Here is a 17432-nt window from a genome sequence, read left to right as displayed (position 1 = left end):
CCAGCTAGAAATGAAGCCTCTGGGAGCATTTGGGAGTTCCAGCTTTACCTGGAGGCTCTGCAGCTCTACCAGCATCCAGATGTTGCAGGCAAAGCCAAAGTCCCCACCTGTGCTTGCAAATAAATTCATCTTGCCTGCACAAAATGACCTTTCAATAACAAGCTTACAGCTGAGGGAGGGGATTTTATAGCAAACCAGTTCCCAGCACTGGTGATCAGGGGTTAAACTGGGACTGAAGATGGGGAGGACAGACAGAAGGAAAGGCAGAAGAGAAGACAGAAGAGAATTTCCTCTGGATTTCCAGCTGGAAGGGGAATGATGACAATATCAGACCTGTATTCAGGGTGTGTTTTTTTCTCTCAAATCACTGCCCAAACATTAATTAATGAACAGAGGACAGGAAGCTGGGGCTGTGCTAATGTGTTTGGCCTGGTGACCTGTGCAGGTTTTAATTTTCTGGTTAGTCATGACCTTTGAGACCACAAGGACATAGTTGCTGGGGGATCCAGGCCTCAGGAGCATCCTGGTCTCTGTTGTGGCTCTCTCATTGCAGCCAGGAAGAGTCACTCTGTTTCCTTCCATGATTTCATCAAACTCTAATGGAAGTCTGATGGCTTCAGGGTAATTCTACCACAGTGACTTTGCTCCTGTGTGTCTGAGAAGGAATAAAAAAGTGAACTACAAAAGAGGATTTTCTCTCCCTTCTTGGTTTCCTCTCCCTGTGTGTTTCCTGCTTTAACCACCAGCAGTTTAACCACCAACGTGCAACACCTGCTGTGTGATTTTGGTGAAGATGTCCCTCAGTTTGGTTTTTTGGGTTTCATAGTTGCAGGGGGGCTGGGGGTACCCAGAGCTAGGTTGGGCTGCCCAAACCTGTGTTGAGGATTGCAATGCAAGTTGTTTTCTATTACCATCTGTATGGCAGATTATCTTTTGTCAAGTGGGCAGTTTGTCTTGTCTCTCTCTGAGTGACCACAATCACACCTCCCTCAGGAGGGGACATCTGCTGGTAACAGGTATTGAATGTCACTGCATGGCTGATAAGAACTACAGCATCCCATTTGGAGATGTGAGCCCAGAGGGAGGAGCCAAGCATTCCTACCCGGATATAATCTGGAGATTCTGGAACACCAGCACAGCTTCTCCACTGGATTGCCCACAGGAACAGCAGCTGCCTCTTCCATTGGATCTTCAGAGGCAGAGGCTGCACCTTTCTCCAGGATCCCTGCTCCAGCAGAACCAGCCCTGACCCTGCAGGAGGGCTGAGCCACAATTCCAATGGGACTGCTGCCAACAGCCTGACCCACAGGGTGTCAGGTTGGGTTCTGACTCTGTGAGTGTTGTTCTAGTGTACTGCATTGTTTATTTTATCCTTTATTTTTTTTTCTTTTCCCTATTAAAGAACTGTTATTTCCTGCTCCCATATTTTTCCTGAGCCCCTTAAAACTTAAAATTTATAGCAATTCAGAGGGGTGAGGAGGGTTTATGTTCTCCATTTCGGGGGAGGCTCCTGCCTTCCTTGGCAGACTCCTCTCTTTCCAAACCAAGACACTCTGTTCATCCTTTGAGATCTGGGGTGCTCTGGAGAACAAGCCTTGCTCCCCAAGGGCTGGTTTGTCCCCAAGCTCAAGGTGTTCATGCACGGGTTGCCCAGAGAAGCTGTGGCTGCCCCATCCAGGCCAGGTTGGATGGTGCTTGGAGCAACTTGGGATAGTGGCAGGTGTCCCTGCCCATGGCATGGGGCTGGAATGAGATGGGATTTAAGGTTCCTTGCCACCCAAACCACTCTGGGATTCTATAATTCAATAAATTGTGGCTCTTTCCATCAACACCTGACTGAGAGACCAAGTGTCCCACTGGAGCACACCATGGTGGCAGTGCCTCATCCTGTCATGGACATATTTTATGAAAAATCCTTTTGCTAGGATCTTTTCTCCTGAGAAGCTGAGAGGCCTCAGGAACAAAATGTAAACAATGGTTATCTGTTGCTGTGGGATGCAACAGGTGGATCTGTGATTGGTCTCATGTGGTTGTTTTTAATTAATGGCCAATCACAGTCAGCTGGCTCAGACTCTCTGGTCAGTCACAAGATTTTATTATCATTCATTCCTTTCAAGCCTTCTGATGAAATTCTTTTTTTCTATTCTTTTAGTATAGTTTTAATATATAATTTTCTTTTAATATAATATATATCATAAAATAATAAATCAGCCTTCTGAAACATGGAGCCAAGATTCTCATCTCTTCCCTCGTCCTGGGACCCCTGTGAACGCCACCACATCATCCCTCACTGTTTGCTCCTGGGCTGTGCCAGTCAAACCCCTGCAGCCTCAGATTCCATCTCACTCCCTCCTAACACGATGTTCACTGAACGAGCAAACGAAAAGCCGCAGAAAAATTGGGAGGATTGTGGAAAGGCGGAAAAATCCAAGAGAAAAAACAGGGTTTGAAAGTCCTTGACGGCTGCCAGGCGTCCCCATGGATGTCACCGGGATCTGTGCTCAGCTCAGACAGCTCCCTGCCCTCCAAACGTCTCCTCCTCGCCCAGCTCCCACGGATCTCATTGCTCACAGGCACAGGAGGGCTGAGGCTGGCTCCAGCCCTACTGCCCAACACGGGAAAAATTGCTTCATTTCTCTGATGCAATTTATTTTCCTGAATAAAACTGGCTGAAGAGCGGGGAAAAGGTGGAGAGGGCGTGTTTCAAAAATAAACTCCTGAGCCTGCACAAGGGATGCTTTGTGGCACAGCGGTGACTTACAGATTCCCTGGGTTTTCTATGGAAGGCAAAACCTTTTCCCTTAAAAACATAGTTGTTTGTGCAGCTGGAGTTAGGCACCAAATCACCCAGAATGTCTTGAACATCCTCTGAAAATTCAGCTTAAAATACTGCTGGAAAGAGACCGAGCCCATATTTTAGTGAGAATTTTTCCAACCGCATTGACTTAGAGGGAGATCAGTTGTTGGTTTTGTTGTAGGGGCTGACACCAAGAGCTTTCCCTGCTGTGGGATGGCATTGCTCTGCTTAGGTGGGCTGTGAGTGCTTGTGTCACCTCACTGAGTGACTGTCACCAATCACAATGAGAAGTGACATCCATGGAATAAATGATTCAGGGGCCAAACTGTCCCCCCTGGCCCACACGATGCTTTTTACTGCCAGAAATTTGGGTTTTCACATCTTTATGCTGAGTCTGCACCTGGCTCAGCACCAGTGCTCTGCCAGCATCACCTTGAGTCCCTGAGGCGTCCCTGATTTTCCTGCTCCCCTCTCTGAAATGCAGCTCATCTTCCCCTGCTGCGGGCACTGGTAATGAAAACACTGTTGTCTCCCAGGATTTGTGGTTAAATTGCTTTGTCAAATGTAATCTTAGACCTTAATGACCAAATAATGCCCTGCAACAGGAGTCCTTGGGTATTGTTTTGCTGTCATTGTGGAGGCCTTGGAATGTGATCCTCATTCCGGTGGAATTTGCATTAACATTGTTTGGCCATCATAATCCCGCCCTGTTAATCACATTTTTAGGATATTGAAATAGGTCTGACTCCATCCTGAGCTGTAACCCCTGGATCCCCAAAGGTTGGATGGGATTTAGCTCCATTAAAGCCGACAGATGACGGTGATGCTGAGTAATTTGACTGATCTTTTTTAGCCACTGGAACTTGTTCTTCACTTCCCAAGAAATACTCTTGCTCAATCCTCAGCTTTGTGGGAAACAACCCATGAAAAATAGCTGCTGTCCAGGCTCGGTTATTTTGGGGTATCCGTTCAATTTTCACTTCCCCTCTCTCCCCGCTGCCTGTTCTCTGAAGGCATCCAGTAGTCAGAGAGGATCTCAGGGTGTTCGGGGTCCTGCTGTGCCTGGTGCTGAATGTCCTGTGTGAGAGAGGCATCTCCAGAAAGCATCCAGCATCTCCAGAAAGCATTCAGCATCTCCAGAAAGCATCCCCAGTACTCCCTGGGGAGCTCCCAGTGATGCCTTCCACCTGTGCCGAGGGCTGAGCAAGCTCCAGGGTTTACACAGCATTGGATTTTCCTCCCTTTCCCATATTTCAGTATCTTTCTCAATTAAGAAAGGAGGAACAACTCTGCAACTGTGAATACAGTGAAAAACTTCTGGTGTAGGATTGAAATAGACTCCAGGTGGGAGGTGAGAAATACTCCCTCAATGTACAGATGAGAAACTGAGGCACGGAGGGATTGAAGCATTCACTCCACGGCTGAGCTATACCTGGAGTCTGACTAAGATAGTGACAGGAATAGGAATGGTGTGCTCCAGAGTTAGAGCTCTAAATCCATCCTGGGAAAACAAGATTCAGCTCCAGTCCTTCCCACTGTCTCCCTGGACGGCGTTGGTGGAGGATTTGTCTTACCCCAGAGAGGGAAACCTGACTGGATGCTTTTGTGGCTTGGTGAGGAGATGAGATAGGATTTCTGGGATGATTTCTGGGAATGAGATGGCTCCATATGGGAGCACATTGGGAATGGCATCCCAGTTCTTCTGGAAGGGTGTGAGCTCATGTGTGACAGAGTTCACAGGGGTTTTAGGATGAGGGAAGAGATGAGGATCTGATTCCATGTTTCAGAAGGCTGATCTATTATTTTATGATATCTATTATATTAAAACTATGCTAAAGGAATTGAAGAAAGGATTTCATCAGAAGGCTAGCTAAGAGTAGAAAAAGAAAGAATGATAACAAAGCTTCTGTCTCGGACAGAGAGTCTAAGCCAGCTGACTGTGATTGGCCATTAATTAGAAACAACCACATGAGACCAATCACAGATCCACCTGTGGCATTCCACAGCAGCAGATAACCATTGTTTACATTTTGTTCCAGAGGCCTCCCAGCTTCTCAGGAGGAAAAATCCTAAAGAAAAGATTTTTCACAAAAGATGTCTGTGACACTCATGGACTGTGGGGATGCTCCCACCTTCTGTCTCCACAAGGGAGAAGGTGAGGATGGCAGGACTGGCCAGTCTGGAGCCAGAGGTTGTGTTGTTCAATTTATTCCCTGATTGCTGAGAATCAGGGCAAGGGGAAATGGCCTCAAGTTGTGCTGGTGAGGTTCATGTTGGATATTAGGGGAAATTTATTTCCTAAGATATGGCACTATCATAGTCTCACCAGGGCAGTGGTGGAGTCCCCATCCCTGGAGGGATTTAAAAGACACAAAGATGTGGCACTTGGGGACTTGGTCTAGTGGTTGCCTTGGTGGTTAGGTGGACATTGGACTCCATCACCTTAGAGAGCTTTTCCAACCTAAACAACTCCATAATTCTGTGATTGCTCCCAGTTAATCTCAGAAGGTTGGGTTGATGTGAACTGTATTTGCTGCCATCAGCCCCTGCAGTGCTGCCTGTGATTGGTGACCTCAGTGACAACCTTGAGCCTTTCTCCATGACATTTGTCCCTTCTGAGCAGCACAGGAGGGCTCAAGTTCCTGAGAAGAGAAACCTGGATGTCACTATAGGACACAAAAGAACACAAGCTCACACCGCTGTTCTCAAGGTGAAGAAAAAGGGAAGTTTATTTTCTGACTCCAACATTTATAGTTTTCTAAGAGTGACAGCGGATTGGAGGGTGACAGTGCCACCTCTCCAATGACACTGGACAAACTAACAGTCCATCAACCTTCTCCTCCTCCATAAAGGAATGCAAAACAATGAGTTATTTACAGAAAGTGTGTGAGAAAGTTCACTACAAGAATGTCAACATCAGAAGGCTTAGAAAATCTTAAAAAACCAGAGTAACACCTGGAGGGTTAAAGCTGCACTGCCTGGCTGGAGCAGTTGGGGCTTTGCTGAGGGAGGACAGACAATGCATTTGCAGTGCATTAAGGTATTATTGGAACTGCGTGTGCGCTGAGAGGTTTCTGATCCTGCAAAGTAAAGATGAGCAGATTTGTCCCAGATTTATCAATGGAGGCAGAGTTCCCATTGAAACAGGAGGGAGGGGAGGGGAGGGGAGGGGAGGGGAGGGGGGGTGAGATCCTGCTCACAGCCAGGCTGGGTTCTGTACACACTGCCTGGCTGCTGATGCTGCCAAGGGGAGCTTTGGGGGGAGAAGGACAACCCCAAAACGCTGCTTGAGAGGCATTGGGATTCATCAAGAAGGAAGGAAAATTTCAAGGTGGCAGCAGGATGCTAAGGCAGCAATAACTGAGAGCTGGGGTGAAGGTCCCACGTGTTTTGTGTTCTGTGCAGCCCATGTCCCTGGGGGAGGGATGCTGGGGAAATTCCCCTCGTGGTCTGGGTCTGGCTGTGAGAAAGAGGGAAGTTGTTCATCCCCACTGCTTGGAAATGGGGCCTGAGAAGGCCATTGAGGGAGGAAAAGAGCAATGCTTGCTCTGCTTCCCCATAGAAACTGCAAGTGCTGCTCCAGGGCAGCCTTGGACCAGTGCACAGGGGGATTTCTTAAATGGCCGTTAGGAACAAAATCAAATTTGTTGAGACCAGATGCAGCAGAAGAGATGGATGAAAAAGCAGAAGGAAATTTGCAGAGGGAGCACTGGGACGTCTCACATTAGACAGCAGACCACAGCTAGAGGAGATGGTTTGGTGCTGCGCTGAGCTCCCAGCTTACAGGAAAGCTTTGGCCAGGTTGGACACCAGGGAGATGCCCCTTCCCCTTGGGCTTTTATTCCCCTTCCCTTGTGCTCAGACCTCCAGGTTTTGCAGCCTGATCTAGAAACACCTCTGTTTCTGCTTGAAAAATGCAAACCCCTGCAGGGAGGGCGTGTGAGGCCGGCAGGGGCTCACAGGGGAGGTGATGCTGGTGCTGCATCCCCGATGCTGCCCCAAATCTCTGCTGGAGAGCCAGGGGAAGGCAGGAGCTGAGGGAGGATCTGCCCCTCGGCTCCTCTCTGCCTGCAGCGCTGCTGCTGCTGTCTGGCACAGCCTAATTGGCTTTGATAGGATTACAGGGAAGCAGAGGAGGAGTAAACAGGGCCAGGAGGCCACGGGAGAAATCCCAGCCCGACCAAACCCACGGGAGCTCAAGGGTTAATGTCTGCTGCAGCCGTGGGGTACGGGCTTAATCCTGCTGCTCTTAAAGGAAAGGCTTTTCCAAGCAGCATCCCCAAGGTCTGTGGCTCTCTCTGGGTAATTCCTGATGGGTTTGCCCCTGACAGATGCAGAGTAAATTATTGCAATTATGGAAGTTGCACCTTGTGCCTCCAGCCTCGCGTCCTCAATAAGTGTTTATGGTTTGAGGCAGCCTCGTTTGTTTGCCTTCAACCAGACAACACTGATTTATTGGCAGAAATCCTAGCAGGGAAAAGGGATGAGCCAGACAAGTTTTTAGCTGCTACACACATATATGTGGTGAAGGGATGATGGTTATTTCATTTTCATGAAAATAAAGCCTCAGATTTGTGTGTGAGCTGTTGCTTACAGGATTTTTTTCCCAACCTACAGACAATAAGGGGAGCTCAAGGGTTAATGGTGCTCCAGGCATTGCTCCCTGCCTTGGTTGGGTTTTGGGATGGCTGGGAGATGCTGCGGGGTGGGAGGGAGGAGTGGATGCTCTCATTGAGACCATGGTGCTGGTTAGCACCACAAACTGCTGCAGGAATGGTGGGGGAACAACTTCCCAACTCCCTGCTCCCAGGAGATCCACACCCTCAGGAAAAACAGGTGTCAAAATTTGGGTTTAAAGCCAAGGATGGAGGTGGCAACAAGGGACTTGTGTCCAGGTCTGGGGTGGGGTGGCATGGCCTGGAGACAGCTCTCCTTGTGTGGGGGCATAGGTGAGCATCCACCTTTCCATGGGGCCCATTCCCTCAGGAATACTCCTGGGTTTCTGGTGGCAGAGGCTGTTTCTGTTTCCCCTCTTTGATTCCCAAAGAGGTTGGTGGGCTCAGCTCAGCCAGGCTCCATCCTCACTGTAATCTTCCATTCAGAGTCTGGAGTCAGCTCTTGCACCAATATTTATTGTTGTTCCCTCCCCAGAGCTGAGTGTTTTGGACAGCTTGTTTCTGATTTAAAGTATAAATAAGTTTGATCTTTTCATCTGTTGTTCTCCCTACGTTCTGGAGGCTGTGCTGGTTAAAAATAACTGGGATGATGAGCTCAAGTGGGGATGGTGGAGGGGTTTTAACCTCCATCATAGCAGGATCACCCATCTGGCTCTGGAAGGCAATGTGGGCTCCCTCCTCTCCTCTCCCCTCTCATGGTCGAGCTCTTGGTCCAGTGCAAGGTGTCCCTGCCCATGGCAGGGATGTGGAATGAGATGAGCTTTAAAGTCCTTTTCAACCCAAAACATTCCATTATTTTTCCCCAAGCTGGGAGCTCCCTGAATTGCCTGAACCCCCTTGGCACATGGCTGGGGGTTAAAGCATTTCAGCTGCTGCAGAGGGTTGGAAAAATGGGGATCTGGGGGAGAGCTGGGAGTGCAGAGATCAGAGGATGCACATCTCTGGGGATGGGGTGTTCTCCAGCTCTGGGCTCCTGCAGAGGAGGCTTTTCCCTGAAAAAGTCCCCTTTGCACACAATTGAACAATTTGCTTAAGAAGATAATTGAAGGGAGAAAGAAAGAAAAAGAAATAGAAGGGTTTTGGCTTTCTTGATGGAAAGTCTGAAATACAGGTTTGGGTTCAGCCTGGCACCTCCTTGGTAGAGGGCTGGCTCAGCTTTGCTTCTGGGTTTATTTTGGTGTGGGATGCACACGCACACACACACGTGTGCACCCACACTCATGGACACACACACACACACACATGCACACGCTCTCCTAGACAGAGAAAAACAATCCCCAGCCTAACCCAGACGCTGATTCAAAACAACTGTTGGGTCTGGCCGCGCTGTCGGCTTTCCACTGCCCACAGCCTCCCACCGTGTGAAACAGCCGCTGAAAACCAACCGGCAAACGCCAACATTCAGAGCCAAAATCGAATTTCACCTGGGGAAGGGCAGAAAAACTCTTTCTAGGCAGCGGTTCTGCCAGGAAAAACCCCTCTCCCTGCTTGCAGCAGAGGATGCTCCCGGGAGGAGCCTGAAGCCCCTGGGCGCTGCCTGGGGGCGGATGGGGCTCCCCCAAAGCGGGGCAGGGCAGGGGGTGCCCGCGGCTGCCGGGGGGCCGCGGGGCAGGGCCGGGGGGCCGGTGGGTGTCTCCGGGAGCGGTGACTGAGCGAGGCGGTGCCAGGGCTGGGGGCGGATTTTTTGAGAAGAGCCTCAGCTCTTCAGAGCAGCGGCAGCCGCTGGAGGAGTTGGGCGGCTGTTGCTCCCTCTCCGCCCGCAGGAGGAGGGAGAGGAGGAAGAGGAGGAAGAGGAGGAAGAAGAGGAAGAAGAGGCTTCGGCTGCCGCCTCTCGGATCCCCCCTCCCTCCTCCCCTTTTCCCCTTCCGCCCCACACCTTTATGGACGAGCGCCGGAGCTTGCTCTACTCCCCGGCCGCCTCCTGCGCCGGCCGGCAGCCGCGGGGCGGCTCCAGCAGCAGCCACCACAACCTGGGCTACACCGAGCAGCCGCCCCCCGCCGCCCCCCAGCCGGGCCCCGAGCAGCCGGAGGAAGAGGGCGAGGAAGGGGAGGAAGGCAGCATGACCGTGGTGGGAGGAGGAGGAGGAGGAGGAGGAGGCGGCGGCGGGGACCCTTTGCTGGAGGAGCCCCAGCATCCCCCGGCGCTGCTCGGGGGGGAGCGCTACGATCAGCCCCCGGCGGCGGCCGTGCCCGCCGGGCAGCCCGCGGGCGCTGCGGAGCACGAGTGCTGCGAGCGCGTGGTGATCAACATCTCGGGGCTGCGCTTCGAGACCCAGCTCAAAACCCTGGCTCAGTTCCCCGAGACGCTGCTGGGGGACCCCCGCAAGAGGATGCGCTACTTCGACCCCCTCCGCAATGAGTATTTTTTCGACCGTAACCGTCCCAGCTTTGACGCCATCCTCTACTACTACCAGTCGGGCGGGCGCATCCGGCGTCCCGTCAATGTCCCCATCGACATCTTCTCCGAGGAGATCCGCTTCTACCAGCTCGGGGAGGAGGCCATGGAGAAGTTTCGGGAGGACGAGGGTTTCATTCGGGAGGAGCAGCGGCCGCTCCCCGAGAAGGAGTTTCAGCGCCAGGTGTGGCTCCTCTTCGAGTACCCCGAGAGCTCTGGGCCGGCCCGAGGCATTGCCATCGTCTCTGTCCTGGTCATCCTTATCTCTATTGTCATCTTCTGTCTGGAGACCCTGCCTGAATTCAGGGATGACCATGACTATGAGGGAACTGGGGGGACCTTCGGGACAGGCGGCGGCCCTCTACCACCTGATGTCTTCACCAACTCCTCATCCTCGCCTGCTTCCATGGTGTCATCCTTCACTGACCCTTTCTTTGTGGTAGAGACTTTGTGCATCATCTGGTTCTCCTTCGAGCTGCTGGTCCGTTTCTTTGCCTGCCCCAGCAAGGCCACCTTCTCCAAGAACATCATGAACATCATTGACATTGTGGCCATCATCCCCTACTTCATCACGCTGGGCACGGAGCTGGCCGAGCGGCAAGGCAATGGCCAGCAAGCCATGTCCCTGGCCATCCTCAGAGTCATCCGCCTCGTCAGGGTCTTCCGCATCTTCAAGCTCTCCCGGCACTCCAAGGGGCTGCAGATCCTGGGGCAGACCCTCAAGGCCAGCATGAGGGAGCTGGGCTTGCTCATCTTCTTCCTCTTCATCGGCGTCATCCTCTTCTCCAGCGCCGTCTACTTCGCGGAAGCCGACGACCCCAGCTCGGGGTTCAGTAGCATCCCTGATGCCTTCTGGTGGGCCGTGGTCACCATGACCACCGTGGGCTACGGGGACATGCACCCCATCACCATTGGGGGCAAGATCGTGGGGTCTCTGTGCGCCATCGCGGGCGTGCTGACCATCGCCCTGCCCGTGCCCGTCATCGTCTCCAACTTCAATTATTTCTACCACCGGGAGACAGAGGGTGAGGAACAAGCCCAGTACATGCACGTCGGGAGCTGCCAGCACCTCTCGTCCAGCGAGGAGATGAAGAAGGCTCGCAGCAATTCCACCCTCAGCAAGTCCGAGTACATGGTGATTGAGGAAGGGGGGATCAACCACAGTGCATTCAAACAGGCTGCCTTTAAAGCAGGCAACTGCACAACCACAAACAATCCCAACTGTGTGAACATCAAAAAGATCTTTACGGATGTTTAAAACAAACCCAAACCAAATGAACAGCAGCAAAATCTGAGGATGCAGAGAAAGAATACCAATAATAATAATACCAATAATAATGCAAAGTGACTGTGTGTCGGTGTTGTGTGGAACATGCACCATCGTCGGTCCTGTGTGTGCCCTCGTTTTTATACCTTTATTTTTTTAGATCCTTCCTTTCTAAAGATCCAAAAGTAAAAGGATTTAAAATTCTCTGAAGAAGAGGACAGCTAAAGGGTAAAGAGAAGAAGATGAAGACAAGCCACACTCACTGTCGAAACAGGTGTTTGCTCTGCAACGTGTTGCAGGGCTGCTTTGCTTTTTTGGGCTTTTGGGGAACCTCTTGCTTTGCTCCTGAATTTCCCCCTCTTTCCCTAAGGGCAGTGTGTAGCCAATCTCCCTTCCATCACATAAGATAACTCGTTGGATTAACAATCTCGGACTGGGTGGAGGAAGGAGGAAAACATGAGGCAGAGTGTACTGGGAGGGGGCTGGGAGGAAATAACCATTTAATTCTGCAGAGAGTCTCTGTTACCACATCGTTAAATGATGCTTAATATCGAAACATGTGATGTGCCATTACGGGCACATCCCAGATTTCCTTTTTCTCCCCATTAGATCGTTTATGAAATTCTAATCTCGTCAGAGACCGAGTGCAATCAATGCTGATTTAAATGCATAAAAAACCTCCCTAAGCCTTCATTTTCTATTCTGGATTCCCTTCCCCCTGTAACCTGATGGAATTATTTCCTCCAATGTCAAGTCTGTGGCCGTGCAGCGGGGATGTGTGCGGGAGGAGGGACAGGACAGGCAGACTGGAATGTTTTCGGGAGTGATGTCGGCACGGAGCGGGATCCACGACGGGCTCCTCGCCGTGCTTGGGAGCCTCCAGCCCGCCCAGCCGGAGACAAAGGGATATTTCCCCCTCGTTTTGCGATGCCTTTGGAGGAGCTGCAGCCGCTTATCACCAGAAGATTAAAGTGGCGAACACGCCTTCCAGCGGAAGTCACTAATTCCGACCGGAGTGATGCAGTTGCCATGGTGATCACGGTTTCCTGGGAAACCCCCAAAGGTTGTCATGGCATCCCTTCTCCCATCCCCCTTGGTCCTTGCTCTTCCCGCAAAAAGCCTTTCCAGATGGTTCCAGCTCCTCCATCCCGCAAGACGTCGTGGCTCTGCACCCCCTTCCTGGTTCCTGCGCTGCTGCTCCTCCCGTGTGCCCAACAAAGCATCCACAGGCAGCAAGCACCCCCAGATCCACCTGTCCCCCACCTGGGCAGTGCCATCTGGGCATGGAGGTTCATCCTGCTCCACCAAGAACCACCCCAGACCCAGTGGGAGCTGGCACCGAGCAAGCTTGGCCAGGAAGGAACCTTGGCAGCTTTGTGAAACAAGGGGGACAGTAAAAAAAAAAAATCAGGATTGAAAAATAACCAAAAATCCCTCTGGGAAAAAAAATCACCGGCTTCATCTTCACGTGTATGCCAGGGGCCATGGGACATCTGACGGGATCAGGTGAGCTCTGCACGGGGGAGACTTCAATGGAGTCATAGTGCTGGGTTTTTTTTGGACAAACCCCATGCTTTCCACTGCTTACTTTTATTCTCCAGCTTATCCTGCCGCTCTCGGGTATTTTTATACACGTTAGATAAAGTGGGATCACATCCTAGAGCTCCTCTGATTGTATTTGCTTTTTAGTGCTGTGGGAGGAGGAAAACCCTGCTGCTTCTCTGCAGCTGGATTGCTTCACTTCTGTGCTAAAAAGGTGATTTCAGTGGTGTAATGCTCCCATCCAGCCCCTGCCACTGACACAGGCCAAAAGCAGCTTGGCCTCAAGAGCTTTGGCTGCAGCTCTGCTCAGTTTTGCTGGATTTTGGGTTAAAAAAAGCCAAATTCCTCTGAGGTACACATGGAACAGGCAGGCTGTTAAATACCTACGGCAAAGAGAAATTTGGCCTCAGTCTGTGAAGTCCCAGGGCTGTGGAGAGGAGGCCTTGTCCTGAGGGATGCTGGCCATGCCAAAATTGCAGTTGAGCTGGGATTTTTCCCAGACTCAGAAGGATCTAGATGGTTTGCAGCACCCTCCCTTAGCCACAGTCAATAAATTCAGGGAAAATATCAGAGCCCTTCCTTGGCTGCTGGGGTGGGATGGTTTTATTGGGGCTACCAGAGTTTTCATCAGCTGAGGGTCCAAGATTTGATCTTTATCAGGGAGATGCTGTGGAACATCGGGGGAAGTTACAAACCTGAAATTCCTTGTCCAGAGTAACTGGGATTCCTTGTCTGGGATAACTGGGAACACCTCAGTGTGCCTTTTCCCCATTTCAGTGGACTGAAATGTCATTTCTGCCTACAAGCTCTCACTTTTTACTGTTATTCTCTTTCATTGTTAGTAAATTTTATTGTTATTAAAGCTTTCCCACATGCCTGTTCCTAAAAGGAGGGTCTGAGTTTAAGAGCAGTGCAAACATGGCACTCAGGGGAGTTTGCAGATGAGCTCTGGGTTGGTGATTTCCCCGTGGCAGCTGCACAGGGTAGGGAAACCACATGTTCTTGAAATGGCACAGAACAATTTTCAGTTTCTCTGTCATCTAAAATAAGCAGAGCCCTTGCAGGGGGTTGTTTTGTTTTCCTGACTCCTCCCTGCCTGATTTTGTAGGAGCAGAGTGGTTTAAAAGGGATTTTATTGACAGCAAAAGATGCTTTATGGGATAGGTGACAAGGAAACCTCTTCACTGGGGTAAAAGGTAGTTTGGTAAAATTCCAGAATGGTTTGGGTGGGAAGAGACCTTAAGGATGATCCAGTCCCACCCCTGCCATGGCAGGGACACCTTCCACTGTCTCAGGCTGCTCCAAGCTCCATCCAACCTGGCCTTGGGCACTTCCAGGGATCCAGGGGCAGCCACAGCTGCTCTAGGCAAACAATATCTGACCTAAATTTCCCCTTTTTCAGAAAAATACTTTTCACTATTGAGTGGTATCACTGAAAGACAAAAATTCACTGCTGCTGTCTTTTAGATGCACCCCAAAAAGTGGAGGTGGAAAACTGGGGACATCCTTTGGATGTTCTGCCCTCTCTGCATCCTCCCTCTCTGCTGTCTCGTGGGTGCCATTCAGTGACAGAAACTGAGCCACCTGAGCCACCTGCTCCAGTGGAAGGTGTCCCATGGATGATCTCTAAGATCCATTCCAACCCAAACCATTCAGTGCCTCTGATAAATGCCTTCTGTTCCGTGGTCTGACAGCTCCTCTGGCACTGGCTGCTGCACATGTTGTGCCAGGGATTGCAGAGATCCCTGAAACCCTGGGCTCTCCACGGCCAGCTGCTGTTTAAGTGGCTCTGCCTTGCTCCCCATCAGGACCAGGCAGTGTTTCAGCAGCCACTGGGGATTCCAGAGCAGCCTGGGCTCTGCTGGGTTTGCCTGTCCCTAATGTGCTTAGAGGGGCAGCATTAGGGGATGAGTGTGAGGCAAAGGGCTCGCCCAGACCCGGCTGATTACATTAAATGGAGGAAAAGGCATTATTACCACAGCTCTGGGTGATGATTCCCAGCACCCCAAGAGCAGGGGAGCAGGGTCCCCACAGCTCTGGGCAATCCCACAGCAATGCCCTCCCTGTCCTTTGTGTCCTTTGTGGCACTGAAGGATGGCAGTGAGGAGGGAAGAGGCAGCTCCCACCCCTGCGAGGCTGCAGCTGGATGCTTTCAGTTCATCACAGAGTCACAGGAAGGTTTGGGTTGAAAACAACCTCAAAGAACATCTTGTTCCAACCCCCACACAGGGCACTGGGTGCTGCAGAGCCTTGTACCTCCTGTTTTCTCTTTTCACACACAGCTGTCACACACCCTTTCCCTCTGCCTGTATTTCAGGGCCTGTTCCCCTGTTTCCAGCCTCCCTCTGCCTGTATTTTAGGACCTGTTCTCCTGTTTCCAGTCTCAATTTCCCTCTGCCTGTATTTCAGGACCTGTTCCCCTATTTCCAGCCTCCCTCTGCCTGTATTTTAGGACCTGTTCCCCTGTTTCCAGTCTCAATTTCCCTCTGCCTGTATTTCAGGACCTGTTCCCCTGTTTCCAGTCACAGTTTCCCTCTCCTGTATTTTAGGACCTGTTCCCCTGTTTCCAATCTCCCTTTGCCTGTATTGTAGGACCTGTTTTCAGTCTCCCTTTCCCTCTGCCTGTACTTTAGGACCTGTTCCCCTGTTTCCAGCCTCCCTTTCCCTCTGCCTGTATTTCAGGACCTGTTCCCCTGTTTCAGCCCTGGATGCCTCCTTGATGCACATCCTTGGTATTGGGGGGTGCACCAGCCACAACCTGGCCCCTCCACTTGGTTCTTTGACACCATCACCTTTTTCTCCTGCTTATTTCCCCTCTTTTTTTGTGTGTGTTTTCAGGCCTGAGCTCCTTCAAAAGGTTCTGTTGTTCTCCAGCACAATAGCTGCCCTTCAGGTGCCTGGGGTGGCCGGAGCAGAGCAGTATCCATCCCACCCCACGTGTGGACACAGACAAGGGTTGCAGATATCTCTTTCCTCCAGGAGGGTTAAATTTCCTCCCAGGCAATTGTTCCCGCTCCATCCCTTGACAAAAGGAGCCGGGTTTGTTTTTAATCCCCAGTTTATGGACAATTAAGCAGCGGCAAAGGGCAGACAAGTGATTTCTCTGGCAGAATGGAAGGAGCCAGCCTGGGTCATTGCTCTGAAGGGTCTCTCCTGCAGGGATATACACAAGGAACGGGTGTTTGGCAGTGCTTGGAGTGTACGAGGAGCCTTATGTGTAAAATCCGTTTAATTGTGTAGTTTGGAGCCCTCTCCTGCCAAGCTTTTAAAATATGCATGTCTTGGTGCGAGCGCACGGAGGCTCCACCGCCGCCCGAGGGAAGCAGGGCTTGGCTCTCCCTGCTTTAAATGCTTCAGCAAACGATCTCTGGGCAGGCTGCAGACCTGGCAGTGCAAACAGGCAAACGGGGTTTAACTGTGCCTTATTTTGCCCTTCAGTCTCAGTTCTGTGTGTACCTGGGAGGAGAGCTCAGTCCTCCTGCAAGGGCAGTCATATCAGGGACTTATTTCCCAGGGAAATAAGGCATTTCTTGATATTATATGATCTTTGTCATAGATTATCTTTAAGGTCCCTTCAACCCACAGCATTTGATGATTTGATGGTTATAGGATGCTCTGGCAGGGCCATATCTTGGAATTCTCACTCTGGATCTGGTGCTGCTGCCCTGCACCCTCCCTGCTCTGGGGCCCTAGGCTGGGCTTTGGGGGTGTTGTTTAGCTGGAGGATGTGTTAAGGGTGGGATGTTGGTGCCTTTCCCCGTTTCCCTGGGTGCTGTTTGCATGGCTGAGTCCAGGAAATTTCAATGGGTGCAGGGTGGCATCAACCCTCTCCCCATACCAGAGGTGGGAGGTGGGCATTGAGCACCTCTGTGCTTCTTTTCCTGGAAACAGTCCTGGGGCCGTGGCCATCACCACTTTAAGGACATTTGGGGGACATTTTGGGTGCCCTGAGGAGCCTCATCCCAGCTGGGAATCGCTGGTCCAGCAGTGGAGGGTGTTTGACCCATTTCAGGGTGTTCCTTAGGTCAGAAATGAGACTGGCGCCAGGAGGAGCTGTCCAGTTCCAGCTGTGCCTTAGGGCAGAGCCATCCCCCAGCAGGGACACATTGACTGCCTGGGGATCCCTGTAAAGTGGTTCCTGCCCCAGGGGATCCCTGCAGAGGCGTCCCAGCCCCGGGGGATCCCTGCAGAGCAGCCCCAGCTCCATCTCCAGGCCTCTCCCAGCTCTTGCTCCAGGCAAACCTCTGCTGGCCCCGCTGCTGTTGAGCCTGGGATGCCATAGAGAGCTCTCACTGGTGCTTGGTATGGAGATGCTTTCACTGGGTGAGCTTTCACTCCATGCTTGGCACAGCCCGGTGGGTGATGGTGTCCCTGTCCCAGGGCTGTTTGTCCCCTCGTGTTGGCTGCTCCCTGATGGGAAGGTGTCAGGGTTCCTGCTCTTTGTAGGGGTTCCTTCTCTTTGTCCTTCAATGAATCCCAATTTGTTCTCCTGAAAACCATCCTGTGTGTGGAAGAGCTGGAGCCCTTCTATCCCCAATTCTGACAAAACTCACCGCAAACACAAACCCCCTGTTTATGTTTGTGCTTTTCCTTCCACGATTATCGAGCTGCCCTGACACCCACCGGGCTCAGGGTCTGTCTGTGTCTCATCAGGGTCTGTTTGTGTCTCATCAGGGTCTGTCTGTGTGTCTCATCAGGGTCTGTCTGTGTCTCATCACCGCTCAGAGCCTGAATTTCCAGCGCTGAGGATGCTCG

General features: G+C 51.5%; 1 protein-coding gene across 1 annotated transcript; it reads left to right on the top strand.

The window, feature by feature from the left end:
- Positions 1-9179: 9179 nt before the first annotated feature.
- LOC128946847 (potassium voltage-gated channel subfamily A member 3-like) lies at positions 9180-12542 on the top strand. The gene has a single exon (XM_054290835.1). The coding sequence runs from the start codon at positions 9354-9356 to the stop codon at positions 11124-11126; it is 1773 nt and encodes a 590-aa protein (XP_054146810.1). The 5' UTR covers positions 9180-9353; the 3' UTR covers positions 11127-12542.
- Positions 12543-17432: the final 4890 nt, after the last annotated feature.

Source organism: Melozone crissalis, unplaced genomic scaffold (genome assembly GCF_028551555.1).
Source record: "Melozone crissalis strain CALT ecotype California unplaced genomic scaffold, PUWL_Pcris_2 ptg000086l_1, whole genome shotgun sequence".
NCBI classification, from domain to species: domain Eukaryota; kingdom Metazoa; phylum Chordata; class Aves; order Passeriformes; family Passerellidae; genus Melozone; species Melozone crissalis.
Note: the sequence above shows the minus strand (reverse complement) of the source record. Positions and strands in the feature narration are given on the sequence as shown.